We start from the raw sequence: 15,963 nt of genomic DNA on the forward strand, positions 1-15,963 counted from the left end.
ATATATTGGTACTTACGTAAATTATTATTTCAGCAGTATATCATATTTAATATTGTAATGGGTCACTTGGTGGGAAGGTTTGCCTAACCCACCTCCTTAACATGTTTTAAAGTGCTTGCTACTCTGATTCAAGAATGTGACTCTACGATAGATAGAATACTGGAGAAAAATATAAGTTACTTACCTGTACACTGTGGTTCTCCAGTATTGCTATCTTTCATGGATTCACATGTGACCCTCCCACTTCCCTGTTCAGGTTCACTACTATTTTGCCTCATATCATCTAAGTGTTTAACTCGTGCTCGAAATCTGAGGTATGGAAGCTCTGCAGGGGAAGAGTGACTCCGGGACTCTGCTCTGATTGGCTGAAGTTTGGAGGCTTTAAAACAAGGTCAATAAGTTAACAATTTCTATTGTTTCCAATGGGTTTTCTAAGTTCTATTTATTAGCATTGCTTTTATATTTCTGTTACATTGGACTCCCACCATGAGGAGGGGGAATATTCAAACATGTGCATCTATGAAATATATGAACACTGTAGAACCACAGTGTACAGGTAGGTCACTTTTTTTTTAAATTCCAAAGAATAGGCACTCGTTCGATCTACCCCTGAGGGGGAGATGTTTCTTCTGAGGTGTTATATAGGTATGCGGTAGAAGCTATTATTACCACATGAATGGCAGATGTACACAGCAGCAAAAAATACACATCTTTCACATGATAAGCTGGCGCTAATAATACAGCAAACAGAACTTTCTCTGGTAAACAGCATGAAACATATCATGAGTTTGGTATAAGGTAGGATTTGCTATCACTCTGTGTCCAGACATTTTCAAGCGTGTAGCACTGAGGTTACGATAGAGTGTTTTAGAATGATTAAAAATATACAATCCCAATGCACCCATATTCTATAAGAGAGGATTTATGGTACAGGTTGATAGCAGACTCCCGGAAGTTTGGAAAGTAAGCCTTTGTTATTTTATTTATATCAGTCACATAAAAATGCCTCTGACATGAGACCGATGTGAGAAGCGAAACTGTGAAAAAGTGAACAATATAGGATGATATCACTTAAAGAAATGTTTAAAGAAGCATACCAATCATATCATTTAAACGCTTTTTTTTTACTTGCAGAACAATGTCTTATGTATATCTCTCTAACAGCCAATAACACTCTTGGATATGTGGTACCACAATGGGGTCAACCTCCGATCTTCATGTGCAAACTTGTTTTCAGTAAGGTAACAATCTAGTGCACAGAGCTGTGAGTACAAACTGGGACTCTGACATACAATGATGGCTTCCTAAGGATTTGGAAAGAGGAACATTCCTTATGTGTTGTTTTTGGAGAGGCTTGTGAATGTATGCAGAGGTCTTCTCTCGCTCTCCAGCTACATCAGACTGCAGCGTTAAACCTCTCGCTGCCACACAGCTGCAAGGCTGGTTCTTTGTCACGCTTTGCAGTTTATCACTAATATGGCACTGTAATAACCTCCAATATCAAGTGGAGTGGTGTGGCTCACTGGTTAGAGGCGACAGACCCGGAAGCAGAGAACGGCCCGGGACCAGGGTTCAATTCCCGACGCAGCAGGGTCGTGGGTCAGGGTCAGCGGACTTGATAATTCTCACCTCGGTGCCAACTCTAACCAGGGATCACACTCGGCAACTCTGGGCATTAGCTTGCCTCATCTCTACAACGGCCCCCCACATTTGCCGGGGATGCCTGGTTTCACCTTGGAGATACCCATCTCACAGGGATAGCCAGGACGGGTTCCCCAGCGGTCTACAGCGCCACGACGCCTCAGGGCAGCAGTGCGCTTTACAAGACACATACATTTACAATATCAGAGGGGCCCTAACTCTTCTTGGAACATGGACTCCTTTATCATTGTATATCAGGGTCTTCTGCATCAAATCATTTTAAAAAAGCATAGACATACATCAGTTTAAAATGAAAGAAACATATGGCACCTTTGGGAAATCGCAGACCACCGGAGAGTATAGTTGACTTGCATGTAAACCATTTGCATCATTAGATGTAAGTGCTGAAACCTGTGCTTTCTGTTTCAGGTCCACAGGAACACATTCCTTCAAAGGCATCTACCTTGATTCTTACTTACGGTTAACAGGCACACTGGTGGCTAATTACTTAAAAGTCTGCATACCATCACCCCTTTTGTTTAGTTGTCCGTCAAGTGGGGGGTTGTTTTTGTTAACCGTGGGTGGTGAACTCCGCTCTGCCAGCAGAGTTCACAGATTTTTTGGTAATCGACACTCTGCTTAAAGTGCGAAGTTCGGTAAAAAAAACCTGCGGTGCGGAATTTACCGACATGCCTGCTCACTTTAATAAATAATGCTAAAATATCAAAATAATGTAATTTTAAACTTTTAGTCACCAGTACTGCTGACAATGTCAGATACCAAGTGCTAACAATTGCTGGACAGCACACAAACACCACCCTTCTTTGCATAACGTGCTGATCCTCAGCAGGCCGTGCATTCATTAATGTTCTAATTTTTTGAATTTAGTGAAACTACAGAAGTAATGCATAGTGCACTCTGTTGATGGAAAGCGTCACAGTCAACTTGAAGTGTGTTGCCATCTTGTGGACTGTAATGGCAGTACTATGCAATAACTTAATTTACTAGCATGGAGAACGAATCACTGGTGTAAAAAATGGGTTTCAAAAGTTACTCCACAGTTCAAGCACAACCTTAGTTGTTGTCTTGCTCAAGCGTTTCCTTAAAACCTGGTAACGGTCTGTGAGTTCCTTACCCTCATACAATATTAATCCTAGAATAGCCTCTTTGTGGGCAACCAACTGTATTGGACTGCTGAACGATCTGTATGATTCTAATCATGATCCACTTCCCTTTTCTTTTTTGACCAAGAAATATCATCTTTGTAATATGGACTTTTATTCTTTCTTAAAGCTAAAGGTTAAAATTGCTAAAATACCCTGTCTACGGATTCAGGTATTGTTTCACTCCTTTCTATGTGGTTATTATAAATTCTGGTCTGCTCCACTCCCTTCACAGTCTACGATTACTTATGATAAATAGTCTCATAGTTCACAAGATACTTGGTATCTGATTGGGAAATTGTCCCTACGCAAAAAATAAAAAGAGCTCCCTCGCTGATCCAATCTAAATTCTTCACATTAAGGGGCCCATTATGATAGTAGCGAGCGGAAAACTACCCCGACCGCCATGGAGGCGGGAAACAACCGCCCGCCGGTACCGCAGATGAACCGGCGGTCAAATTAGGATAATCTGCCAAAAAAGACAAACCGTGGCGGTAGCAGGCTAACAAAAACCGCACGACACGGGGGGAGGCGTCTAAAAAACAACCGCGGCAGTCGGAAACGCAACGTAAAACTCACAACCCGCTGCAAGCAAAGCGGAAACACCACATGGGAAATTAGTATATCCCCGATGGTCCCGCGGTACAATCCGGTGTTTCTGACGGCCGCGGTCGCAAACAGGAGAGAATGGGAGAGACAGCGGAAGAGCTGCAGCATAGCTATCGCAGCGGATCAAACATGAAAAACATGGCGGTTGATGCCAAAACACCGCAAAGATGCCAAAACTGGCACAAAGTAAAGTAGCCATGCCTCACAAATACACAAAACACATAACAATTAAAGAACAGATCCCCAAAAAACAATAGAAAATCCATTGTCCTATACCCACAACACATCTGACAACAAAATACCATTTGTACACTCCCAAACAGCTGAGCATAAAACCAGCCCCTTCACTGACCACAATCCATTGCAACACTCCAGAAGAGAAGGCCATACACCACATCTGACAGGAGAGGCAAAAGAACACAGCTCACATATCACCACCACCACCACTACCACCATCACAACCACCATCACACCAGCACCAACAATACCCCACCACACAACACACCTCAACACCACACCCACCCCTGCACCCGCAAAAACTTCATACACCATGCACCATGTCAGCACAGAAAATGCCAAAACTCACAGAGATTGAGTTGACGGTCATGGTCGATGAGATAGTGAGAGAGGAACCAAAACTGTTTGGTAGCCTGGACCAACAGACACCATTGGCCACAAGGACACAAATGTGGGAAAGGATAGTTCAAAGGGTCAATGCAGTAGGGACCACCCCAAGATCCAAGAAGGAGATCATGAAGCGGTGGCATGATCTCAAGAGGGTTGTCAAAGAGAGGAGAAGCAAGAACCGGGAGCAGGCTGAGAGGACTGGCGGTGGCCCTCCAATTCCACCAAAAACATTCACACCATGGGAGGAGAAGGTGCTTGCCATACTGCATCCTGAGAGTCTCACAGGAGTAGCCGGGGGAGTAGAGGCTAGTAAGTACAAACTAACGTCAACTAACACACTGATAAGTACTACCTTGCGCAACCCAAAAACCATTGCATTGTCCACCCTCACCTAACAGGTAGCTAGCCGTCTTGCCTGGGAGGTCTGTTTGGGGGAGGGAGGCCTGTACTACTACTCCCACCATGCCTCCTGTCCCACAGCCTACCAAGATGGAGCCCTCCCCCACACCACCCAGGAGCATGTGTCAGCCATTGTATTGTCCTCCCTCACCTAACAGGTAGGTATCCATCTTGCATGAGAGTTCTGTTTGGGGGATGGAGGCCTGTACTACTACTCCCACCATGCCCCCTGTCCCACAGCCTACCAAGATGGAGCCCTCCCCCGCACCACCCAGGTGCATGTGTCAGCCATTGCATTGTCCACCCTCACCTAACAGCTAGCTAGCCATCTTGTCTGGAAGGTCTGTTTGGGGGAGGGAGGCCTGCACTACTATTCCCACCATGACCCCTGTCCCACACACCAGCAGCATGGAGGCCTCCCCCACCCAGAAGCATGTGTCAGCCAATACATTGTCCACCCTCACCTAACAGCTAGGTATCCATCTTACCTGGGAGGTCTGTTTTGGGGAGGGAGGCCTGTACCACAACACACAGCAGCAGTTGCATGCAAAGCATCAACACATTACATGTACAAGTTAATCATGTTCCTCTCCACCAGTAATAGTGAAGATCTCTCAATTGTGTAGTATACAGACAGTTGATTACATGACTCCCATCATGCACCTTGTCCCACACCCCAGCAGCATGGAGGCCTTCCCCACCCAGGAGCATGTGTCAGCCATTGCATTGTTCACCCTCACCTAACAGGTAGGTAGCCATCATCACAGGTCTGGCTGTCTGTGGTTGTGAGACCTGCAACACTACGCACGGCACCAATTGCATGCAATGCAGCGATACAGGACATGTATGATAATTTGATGTTTCCCTGCACCATGTAATAACAGCCAGTATTGCATTTAGCAATAATACTAAAGATGTCTCAATTGTGTAGTGTACAGACAGCAGATGACATGCAGCTAACAGAATACTTGCACAGAGACCAACACTGACCATTCACATTCTAATCCACAGGTGATGAAGAACTCGCTGCTGATGACAACAACGACCATCAGAGCCAGTCTCCACCCCCGGTACATGGACTCTCGGATGTTGACTCCCAGGATAGTTTGGACGATGAGCTCCTGGCTGGCCCATCTGGTGTGCCAAGGCCCAACAGGTCCCAGGACCCCATCCTCCCCACCACCACGTCTGCTGCACCAACAACTGTACAGCAGACCCCTGCAGTCACGGCATGTGCCTCCACCGCTGCCACTTCGGCCACCAGCACTAGCACCACCAGCACCCTCCATGTCCCAGGGTATGACCAGGACACAACACCAACTGTGGAGGGCAGGACCCACCATGGTGACGCAACAGGTCTGTGACAGCAGGGAAGGTGGGGGGCCAGGGTCCCCCCGGGACCTCAGGAGATAGGCACACCATTCCTGGACCACTTCACCAGAGTCATTGGTGCATATGAACAGGTCCAGGGACAAAGTGGCCGGTCAGATGAACTTTTACGTGAGCTCATCCTGCTGATGAGGTCCATCGACACACACATTGGTCAAATGGTGGACCTCATGGCCCAGCAAGTGGCTTTGCTGAGGGACAGCCCTGCATCACAACCAACACTTCCGTCCCCTTCTGTTGTGCCAGAGGATGACAGTGCACCATCCTCCCCTGTGCCAACAGAGAGGTGCGGGTCCTTAGACCCCGCTGGCCATTCAGCAAGGCCCCCACTGCCAAAAAGATCAAGGGGGCTTCCAAAGAAGAGCCTGGGAGTCCCCGAAGGCAAAGCACTAGCCACACGCCAGTCACGGAGCCAGCCCTGATGGCAACCCTCTTCCCCACTGCATTGACTGTTTGCACTGTCCTTCCACACACTGCCTTGGCAATGGCACTTGTCTGTAGGACTGGGTCACCACATCCTCGTGGTGTCTACTCTTGCATCTCATCTTCCATGACTGTCAAATCACTGCCCATTCACCACCTTCATGTATATATTCCCGCACACCTAACATGTCCACTTTGCAAATAAAAAACCTGATGCACCAGATCTTGTGCTGTATCATTTTTAGTGCAATATTTACAGTCTAGAAAATGTCCATGATGTGTCCAAATGATGTACAGTCTGTAGGGCAGGATTATTCTGAAGCACCTAGGGAGACACAACAGAACAACAGTCACTGGTGTCATTGTGGCATCACAGACATAACACTACACAAACCATACACATGAGACTACAGGCATACAATACAATGTGCAGCTGGTGTTAACAAATTGAGTCCAGCATAGCTCCACATATGGAACGTCAATGCCACCTTTCCTACACACAGGTGACTCAACATGTGCCTGGCTGTACCATCCGCAGATAGCCCTGCACAACAACAACAGACACAACAGACAATGTACAAGTCGTACATCGTTACACACCTTCAAGAGAAGTAGAGGTTGATGAGCTGTTGACACATGTCAACTCCTTCCTCCTCTCCACTGTCCTCATCACTGGATTCATGGCCCTAAACAGGCGGGGGTCTTGGGTCCTCATCATCGTCCAGGAGCAGGGGATCCCCTTGTGAATGGCCAGGTTGTGCAGCATACAGCATGCAACAACGATCTTGCAGACCTTCCCAGGCGAGATTCCGTAGTGGGCTTACCGGCCATGGCCGACTGGGATATGCAGAGCCACCTGGGACAGACAAACACACATTGCAATGTTGCACAGGCAGAGGGCAGCAGGTCACACACACAGCACACCATACCACTAGGCATACTCACCCACAATCCAAGCACGCTCGGGTACCAGATTTGCCATCATCCGGGGCACAATGCTGTTCCTCAGGATGTAAGAATCAGCGGCAAAGCCAGGGAATCTTGCACACACATGTGATATGGTCATGTTTGCACGGCACACCACCTGCACATTGTTTGAATGATAATGTTTCCAATTTCTGAAAATGAGCTCACTCACCTGTGGTGGCACCAGACCTACATGGGTGCAATCGATGGCACCAACAACATGTGGGATGTACCCAAGGGGATAGAAGTCACCCTTCACACCGGCCAATTCTGCTCCCCTAGGGAAATGTATCTATCTCTCCTTAAATAACATCATGGCTGCAAGTACATCCCACAGCACCATGCTGAACATGGATTGCAACATCCCTGTAGCGCTGGCCACAGTCTCCTGGAAGGAACCAGTTGCAAAAATGTGGAGGGCTGCCATCACTTTGTATGTGAGTGTGAATGCTGTTGGGTAGTGGCGACGAGGCTGCAGGTGGGGCTCCAACAGATCACACAGGGTCTTCAGTGTCGGTCTGTCGAGGCGAAACTTGCGAATGATTGCTATATCCTCCAAGTCCTCCAGCACTGTCAGGTGACGTATGAGAATAGGCCTCCTCCTAGTTGAGATGTAAATGGACACATGTCACTTACAACCATCCTGGATGGACAATGCACATACATGTAAGGATGTGACGGTAAAGCAAAGACTGTCATGAGATATGCATGGCACACCATGTCATATGGGTGGATATAAAAGACACACGGAGGGCACACCTATCCATTAGAAATACACAAGTGCCACAAACAACACATTGGTCAATGTGAATGCACACATACACAAACACACATTACACATTAGTACGCCTTGTACCATACCATCAACCAACGTGTGTAAGATGATCATGACTGTCTCATTCCTATCTGCTGTACCTGTCACACATCAATACATGTATGTAACTTGGCACACTTCTAAAACACAATGATCACAGTAGCTGTAAAAAGGTTCCTAGTGTGCATGAGATTAAAATGAAAGCACAAGTAAGTGACAACACCATACAGTGGGACAAGCATTGCCAAGGCCAGCACTGACACACAACACATTGGTTCCTAAGACATTATTCACACCAGCTTAACTGCATGCGCACTAGCGGTTTTCCTGCTGTGCGCTGCGTTTTTTCAAAAGCCGCATTATATGACACGCTCAGCTCGTCATGAGCGTACGAGCGTTGTAACTCATGACGAGCTGAGCTCGTCATGAGCGCGGAAGGGGTTAACACTGTGTAGCGTCAGCCACCATCAAATGCCTAAGTGACAAGGGAGGGACCACAGACCAATGTGCCTCACACATAACGTGCGTTCACCTAAGTATCATATGTGATAATGCCATTGTGTGCCCTATCATGTGCCCTTAACCAGGTTGCTGCTATCTACTGATGCAATGTTCACAATGGAAATTGCCATAGTATGTGCCAAAATCACGGTAGCTATTGCATGGCCCCGGCGGTGCGACACAAGCACCACCCCTTTCAAAAGTGCGGTAGGCATTGGCATATGGACATGTGTAGATGGCGGTGGGCATGCTCCGCTGCCCAAATCGCAGTAGCTACTGCCTGGCCCCAGCGATGCGACACCAGCACCACCCCTTTCACAAGTGTGGTAGCCATTGGCATATGGACACGTGTAGATGGCGGTGGGCATGCTCCGCTAACCAAATTGGGGTAGCTACCGCCTGGCCCGGCGGTGCAACACCAGCATCACCCCTTTCACAAGTGCAGTAGCCATTGGCATATAGACATGTGCAGATGGCGGTGGGCGCCACCCAAATCACGGTAGCTACCGTATGGCCCCGGCGGTGCGACACCAGCTCCACCCCATTCACAAGTGCGGTAGTCATTGCTCATAGACATGTGTAGATGGCGGTGGGCATGTTCCGCCGCCCAAATCGCAGTAGCTACTGCATGGCCCTGGCCGTGCGACACCGCCATGGAGCATTGCCTACAGCCAATGGGAGCGACGATCGTGGTGGCATGATGCAGTTTTGAAAATCACGGAATGCGCGCTCTGCCACTGCGGAGGCGGTCATTGGATGAATTTGAATGAGGTAGAACTACTCAACCAATACTTGCAGCTTTATACCTTAGAAACGACCCCAGGGGGCTATAAATCTGTGGGAGTTAGCCTCACATTTCCACTGCTCACAGAGCCTGCTGCCTGGGACCCTCTCCTGCTTCTGTCTGGGACCCTCATCTGCTGCTGCCTAAAGTGCCTGCTGCCTGGGACCCTCTCCTGCTTCTGTCTGGGACCCTCATCTGCTGCTGCCTAAAGTGCCTGCTGCCTGGGGCCCTCTCCTGCTTCTGTCTGGGACCCTCATCTGCTGATGCCTGAAGTGCCTGCTGCCTGGGACCCTCTCCTGCTGCTGCCTGGGACCCTCTTTTGCGGCTGCCTGGGACCCTCTTCTGCGGCTGCCTGGGACCCTCTCCTGCTGCTGTCTGGGACCCTCTCCTGCTAATGCCTGGGACCCTCTCCTGCTGCTGCGTTTGACCCCTCACCACTCACTTCCACCACAGCTGTTCCGTGGCCACAGGGATGGCAAGGACAGAGAAGATCCGTGCCAGTCCATTCACAACATGACTCCACTGATGGTCCGCATATTGGCAGTGACTCATCCTGAGCTGGATGCATGTGTGAAGGAGCATCGGCAAGAAGGTAGGGGTGAGTATTTGGGGAGGGCGACTGTGGCTGGGAGTGGATGCATGTGTACAGAGCCTGTTGCAGCGTGGGACCATGTGATGTTCATGTAGTGGAGCTGTGCTGTGTCATGTGAGAGTCTGCTGAGATGTGTGCCAGTGTCATGCATTGTGACAAAATGCCCTTACGAAGGTGACCCTCCCTAATGTTCTTCCTCATTGCCAGATGTGTAAAGATACACATGGTAGTTCAGCATTGGCATAGTGAGAGTAATCTATAAGGGTGGAAACAGCAGGGTCTACTATCTGAGTGTGAGTTCATGTACGCCTACTTTGCATGCACCATGACCGTTGAGGCCCACACATCTGACATCAAGGTGGCCCAGAGTACCAAATGATGCTTGGTATGGCTCACTTGGAATTGTGTCCTGTCATGTCCTAATGAAGGAGGTGTTCTCCCCTACCTGATGGTATGTCTGTAGTAATGAGTGTTTTCCACACATCAAGCCCCTAGGTGTGGGCTGGGCAAGTTGTATGTCTTATACACTTAATCCACAGGCAGGGTGCTGTGGTGACTGTCCTCAACATGGCTCAGTCATGGCAGAGATTCAATGTTACAGGCACTGTAGTGGTCGGTGTAGTGTGGTGCTGCTATGTGATTGCAGGGTGTGTTGGTCAGCACGTCGATTTGGGCAGCTCCTGTACTGCAGTGATTGGATTGGTTTGTCTTGAAAATGACACTAACACAACCCTGTCTCTCTCTCTCATGCAGAATCCACTGTGGACACGGAGGACTGGGATCTGGAAACCAGTGGTGGCGAACGTAGCACCACAGCTGCACTGGAGGCCAGTGAAACAGAGCTTACCAGCGCATCTGAGGGGGACCGTAGTAAGCAGGAGGAATCTGTGCCTGAGACACAGAGTACTACATCATCTGATGCCAGCGGTGATGCATCCATGTTGTTAGGCACAGGGGATGGTGAGTCAGCGTCATCATCTACCACACAGTGGCCAGTGGCCTGCCTCCCATCCACTTCCTCTGGTGTCGTTATGGGAGGTTACAAATGAAGTCAAGGCTGTATCAAGTAGGCAATACTAAGTATATTTACGAAAGAAAAGTAATGATTTTGCAAGGACAGTAACAGGAGCCAATGGAAAAGATGGGCAGAAAATGGGCGGAGCCTCTATGCCATACCTCAGTACAGCGTGCCTTGCAGAGCAGCACTTGCCCAGCCCATGCTCAATCTAAAAAGTACCTATATCACCAGAAAGATTTTTAGATGCTTTTATGTGGTAATCTTGTGAAGTTAATCACAGCCTCAGAAAGATCGGAGTCATGCTATATTCACTGCACAGCAGAGGGCTATTTCATGGCTGAATGATTGACAGGAGGGATATTGGACGGACCCTGTTTTCAGGTTGTTTATGGGGTAATCTGATCAATGACAGACAGGCAGTATTATGAAGCCCTTGTACTTGTTGGCTCACAAATTGAAACTAGGTGAGTGAGTTGGGGTGGTTGCCACTTGGGCCATGGAGGGGGAGACGAGCTTATGAGTGGACGGAAGACCAGCCAGAGGGAAAGGCCAAGAGATAAGTGTTGATCCATCAAATCCTTCATCACATGTGAGCGTCTGCTGGGCCTCAAGGCATGAAATGGAGGATGGACATTTACAAGCAGAAGGATAGAAAACACAGGGCCGAGCTTTCCATATCTTGAAGATGGGCAGTCCAATAAGGGTCATGTTAGGGAGGCGGAGGAGTATAGATGAAGAGTTATTGACAGTCATAGTATGGGCACCATCTCACCTATGACAGCTTCCAGGGGGTCTGTGAAGGGTCGCTAGTGTGACAATAGTTTTCCTTTTCTCTAGCCGTGTCTCCCTCACGGTCGTGTCTCCTTTTGTGCTTCGATTGCTGCCTTGTTCTTTGCATCCCGTTCACATTTTCACAAAGATTGTTCTCCTCTTCTTCAGACCCTTCACCATATTTATGTTTATGAGATTTATAAAGCGCTCAATTACCCATGGGTGTCCCAGCGCTGCCATCACTCACTCACTGTCCTTGCTTTCTTACTGGTGACCCCATGTCTCCATTTCCCACTGTTTGAACACCTTCCCTTGGTTCTACCACTGCTTGCTTGATTGGCACTGGCATTTCTTACTCAGTCCCCTTGGTTCTACCACTGCTTGTTTGATTGGCACTGACATTTCCCACACAGCCATGAACCTACCCCTGGTGCACTCACTTCTCTCTCTTGTTACATCAAGTTTATCACTCCCAGACTCTACTCTGTCACTTCCACACTTTGTGCCCCTATTGACCCTACATCCTCAAACAATCCTCCCCACATTTTTTGACTCCACTTAAAAGATGTTAGATGACTGGTTTGGTCTACTGTACCTCATTGATCTCAACCAGTTCAGAATCATCACCCGTACTAAAATCCATGACGTGCAAGCGTTCTTCGTTGGTTTGTCCTCGCTGGAGGCTCATGCATCTCAATTTCTCTTTTGTTTTCTTCAGTCTTTCCTCAACGCTTTGTCTTTCTCTCTCAATTTCTTGCTCAATCTGTCTCAACCTCTCCTGACGTTCCTGTTGTCGTTTCTCTTCCTCCATCTTTTTTCGTTTTGCCTCTTCCCGCTGCTTCCGCTCGGCCTCCTCTTGCAGCTGCTTCCTCTTTGCTTCCTCGTGTTCTCTCTTGAACTTATCTGCTTCTAATTTTCCTGAAAATGGAATGACAAAAAATATATGTACAGATGGCAGAACCTGGTGGCATTACAATATCTTGTAAATAGATGAGAATATTTTAAGGCATGACAGAGTTGTATGTTTTTATGCTGAGTGTTGCTTACTGACAAAAAGTATACAGTTCAAATAGGCCCTTGTTGTGACATAGCAGCAAAACACAACACACATACTGAAGGACAAGACAAGCTTTCCTACCTGGATCATGTACTAAGTAAACTATGGACAAGTTATTATGCTTCTATAATGCTCCTTTTTAGAGGAAGAATGTTCTAGATGAAATGGTGCATGCTTGTAGACTGCTCATGGATACACCCCAGATCATATCTGGCTTCACGCTGAGGTGTGCGCCATTTGTACATCTTGCACCGTCACAAAGGATCTTTCATTTCTCTTGTCTGCAGGTTGGTGGTAAGCACCTCCTAGTTTGTGGCAGCTGGAAGTAAAGAGATCAGTTCCCTGTGTTGGCTTTGGATTTTCACAAACTCTTTCAATTATTGCAATTTTCTCAAATACTTCATGCTGCACCTGGTGGAAATTTTTCTTTCCTCTCTAGATTTAGTGCATTAGTACATAGTTCTAAGCTCCTGCAGCCATCTTGATGGTGACCTGTGTGGCTCGAGGGCGATGAACATGCTTCAGGTTTGGCTCCCAGACCCTTTTCCCTAGCACCCTCAGCTATCTGATGAACCACTGGCGCCAGTGGTTAAGGAAGATATTGTGGGTTCTTGTGGGCTTATAGTGGCTGTCAAGCTTGGGTTCGGATGCTTTAGTGGAAGTTTTATTTGTTTGATAATGTCTTCTAGCCCCATGGAAGAAGTAAGTGGCTTTGGTGAAACAAAAAGTGATGACATGTATTTTGGTCCCACCCATGGAGGCTGCAGGCGAAATACACACCCTACCATCATGACACAATAGTGTATAGTGATGTAACAGCCTACCAAACAAAGAGAGTGAAAGGGAACACACACTGTCACACACATCCCAGGACTGATATGAATGTTCAGGTGGTGGACAGACCACCAAGATGTAGTCTATCATGGAAGGAATAGGGTTGAAACCCCTTAGATACAATGCACAAAATTGTGAGTCATGTGCCCAAATACCCTGCATAACAATCCCCATCATAGGGGTAGGCTGTGATTACACACATGCATAGTGGTGAAAAGGGTGAATGTGTCCATGAAGGCATTTGTACATACTCAAAACACAAGTAAAGTGATTTTCAAGCATGGCACAGACGAATGAGCAGTAGACATCTGTGAGCAGGCATGGCCATTGTTGAAGGGAACTGTCACCTAAAAAGGAAATGTGCACACATGTCAGCACAACAATTGTGCAACTGTCTACAGTGAAGATGTCAGGTGCCGCAGAGGAAGGAACACTCCTTGGGACAATGTCTGTAGCCAAACTGAACACACACAACCAATGATTAATTGCTGAGACATTGTGATGGCACACAGATACCATGGTCCACCTCATGACAATCAACAGAAAACATCTTTCAGAACACCAAAACATTACCATGACACTAACTCCAGGCCCCTCATCACCAACATCAAGTACCTGAAATGCAATAGTGTTGAACGTAAAATAAAAGGCTTTATTCAGCAGGAAAAAATAAGATGTGCAAAAATTAGTCTGTGCTAAAATGAGGCCAAAGGCCAGTCCACACAAATGTCCTTGTAGGAGGACGTTGGGTAGGCTGTCTACCCCTAACTTGCCTGCACATGGAGTAGCTAATGGAATGTTGACCTTTGGGGGGCATAATGAGGGGCAGGACCAGGCACCGCAGGGACAGGAGTGGGAAGGGTAGGTGTGGTGGGTGCAGGGGTGGACGTATCCTTCTCAGTGGCTTGTGCAGCGCCAAAGGTGGACTCATACTCTGCACTGCACACTGCAGTCAGTTTGGCCAGCCCAACCCCTGCAACCGAAGACACTATTGGAGTGGAGGGAGAGGGCTGTGAGGGTTGCGGACTGTGACTCTGGCTGCGTGTACGCAGTCTAACCCTAGTCCCTGTGGGTGTGCCTGCAGCCCCCTGAGTGTGCGTGCCAGGAGTTGTGCGCTTCACCATATGTGGGGGTGTGCTGCCTGTGTCTATTGGGGTGCGTGATGGTGTCTTCCTGTGTGTGTGTGTGCGTGTGACAGGTAGGGGAGAGGGCAATGTGAATGGGTCCAAAGGAGGAGGGGACAGACCGCTGCAGGAGGGAAACTGCTGCCGTCAGTGATGAGTCCATGGACTGCATAATCCGACGTTGGTCAGACATTGTTGCTGACATGCCCTCCATGAAAGACAACAACTGTGTCAGTATTTGAGTGTGGCATTGGAGGACATTCAGCATCGATGTCTGACCAACCTGTAACTGGCGGAGTATGTTCACATACTCCGCACTGAGGGCAGCAGGGGTGATAGGGGCAGGGGCTGCGGTGCCAGGGCTGAAGGAGACATGGGGGGCTGCACGGACAGAAGGGACAGGAGCAACTGGGAGGGTGGAGATGGTGCTGGAGCGGGTACAGACTCGGTGCAGCTGCCCGGTGTTGCTGCAAATTGCCCCTCCTCATGGGAATCATGCCCGGTCGCAATCTGGTCAGGGCGCCAGATATGTCATCTAAGGTAATGTCAGACTCCAATGTCTTAAGGGCCTCAGGAGACAGGGTGGGCAAGTCCGCTTGCTTCAAGTAGTGTAGGGCATCCTCACTTGTCCCCAGATCCCTAGCTGTGTAGAAGAGTTCATAGTGTGTGGCAAATGCCTCAGCAATTTGAGAGTCGGACCGAACAATTGTCCCCTCTGGGTCTCTAATATGAGCTACCCACCTAGCGGCGCGCTCCTTCTTTCTCAGCCACGCCAGCAGTTTGCCTGACTTGTCCCCCACGTCATATAGGTGATGGAGGGTGCCAAGGGCCTGAGTTTTAGCCTCTCCAGTCACTAGTTCCCTATAATGTTTCTGGCGATCAATTAGTCTTCTGAGAGTCTCAGTATTCCTTGAGGTCTGGTAGTCCCTTTCCAGCCCTAGGATAGTCGCTTCCAATTCAACCACCTCCGACTGGAGTTTTCTCCTTTCCTCCACCAGGCTGTTTTGTATCCTGTCCCGCATTACTGCCTTTAACGCCTCCCAGAAGGTCACCCTAGAGTCGACCGCTGCCTCATTTTCCGCAATATATTCTGCCACATCAGCTCTCAGGCCTCTCAGAACATTAGCATTCTGCAGGTCCCACGCTGCCAATCACCATGAAGCCCCCTCATTACCCCGTTCCAATTCCAGTTTTGCCAGCAATGGGGAGTGGTCGGAAATCCCCCTCGCGTTGTACTCCGCGGTGTCATCT

General features: G+C 48.4%; 1 protein-coding gene across 1 annotated transcript in view; it reads right to left on the bottom strand.

The window, feature by feature from the left end:
• Positions 1-15,963, bottom strand: part of LOC144819181 (uncharacterized) — a 244,180-nt gene that overhangs the window by 162,561 nt on the left and 65,656 nt on the right. Inside the window, exon 3 of the mRNA XM_078677153.1 lies at positions 12,293-12,615. Coding sequence (XP_078533279.1) covers positions 12,293-12,615 — 323 coding nt within the window. The remainder of the gene's footprint in view (positions 1-12,292; positions 12,616-15,963) is intronic.

The sequence above is a fragment of the Lissotriton helveticus genome, chromosome 2_1 (genome assembly GCF_964261635.1).
Source record: "Lissotriton helveticus chromosome 2_1, aLisHel1.1, whole genome shotgun sequence".
Taxonomy (NCBI): Eukaryota; Metazoa; Chordata; class Amphibia; order Caudata; family Salamandridae; genus Lissotriton; species Lissotriton helveticus.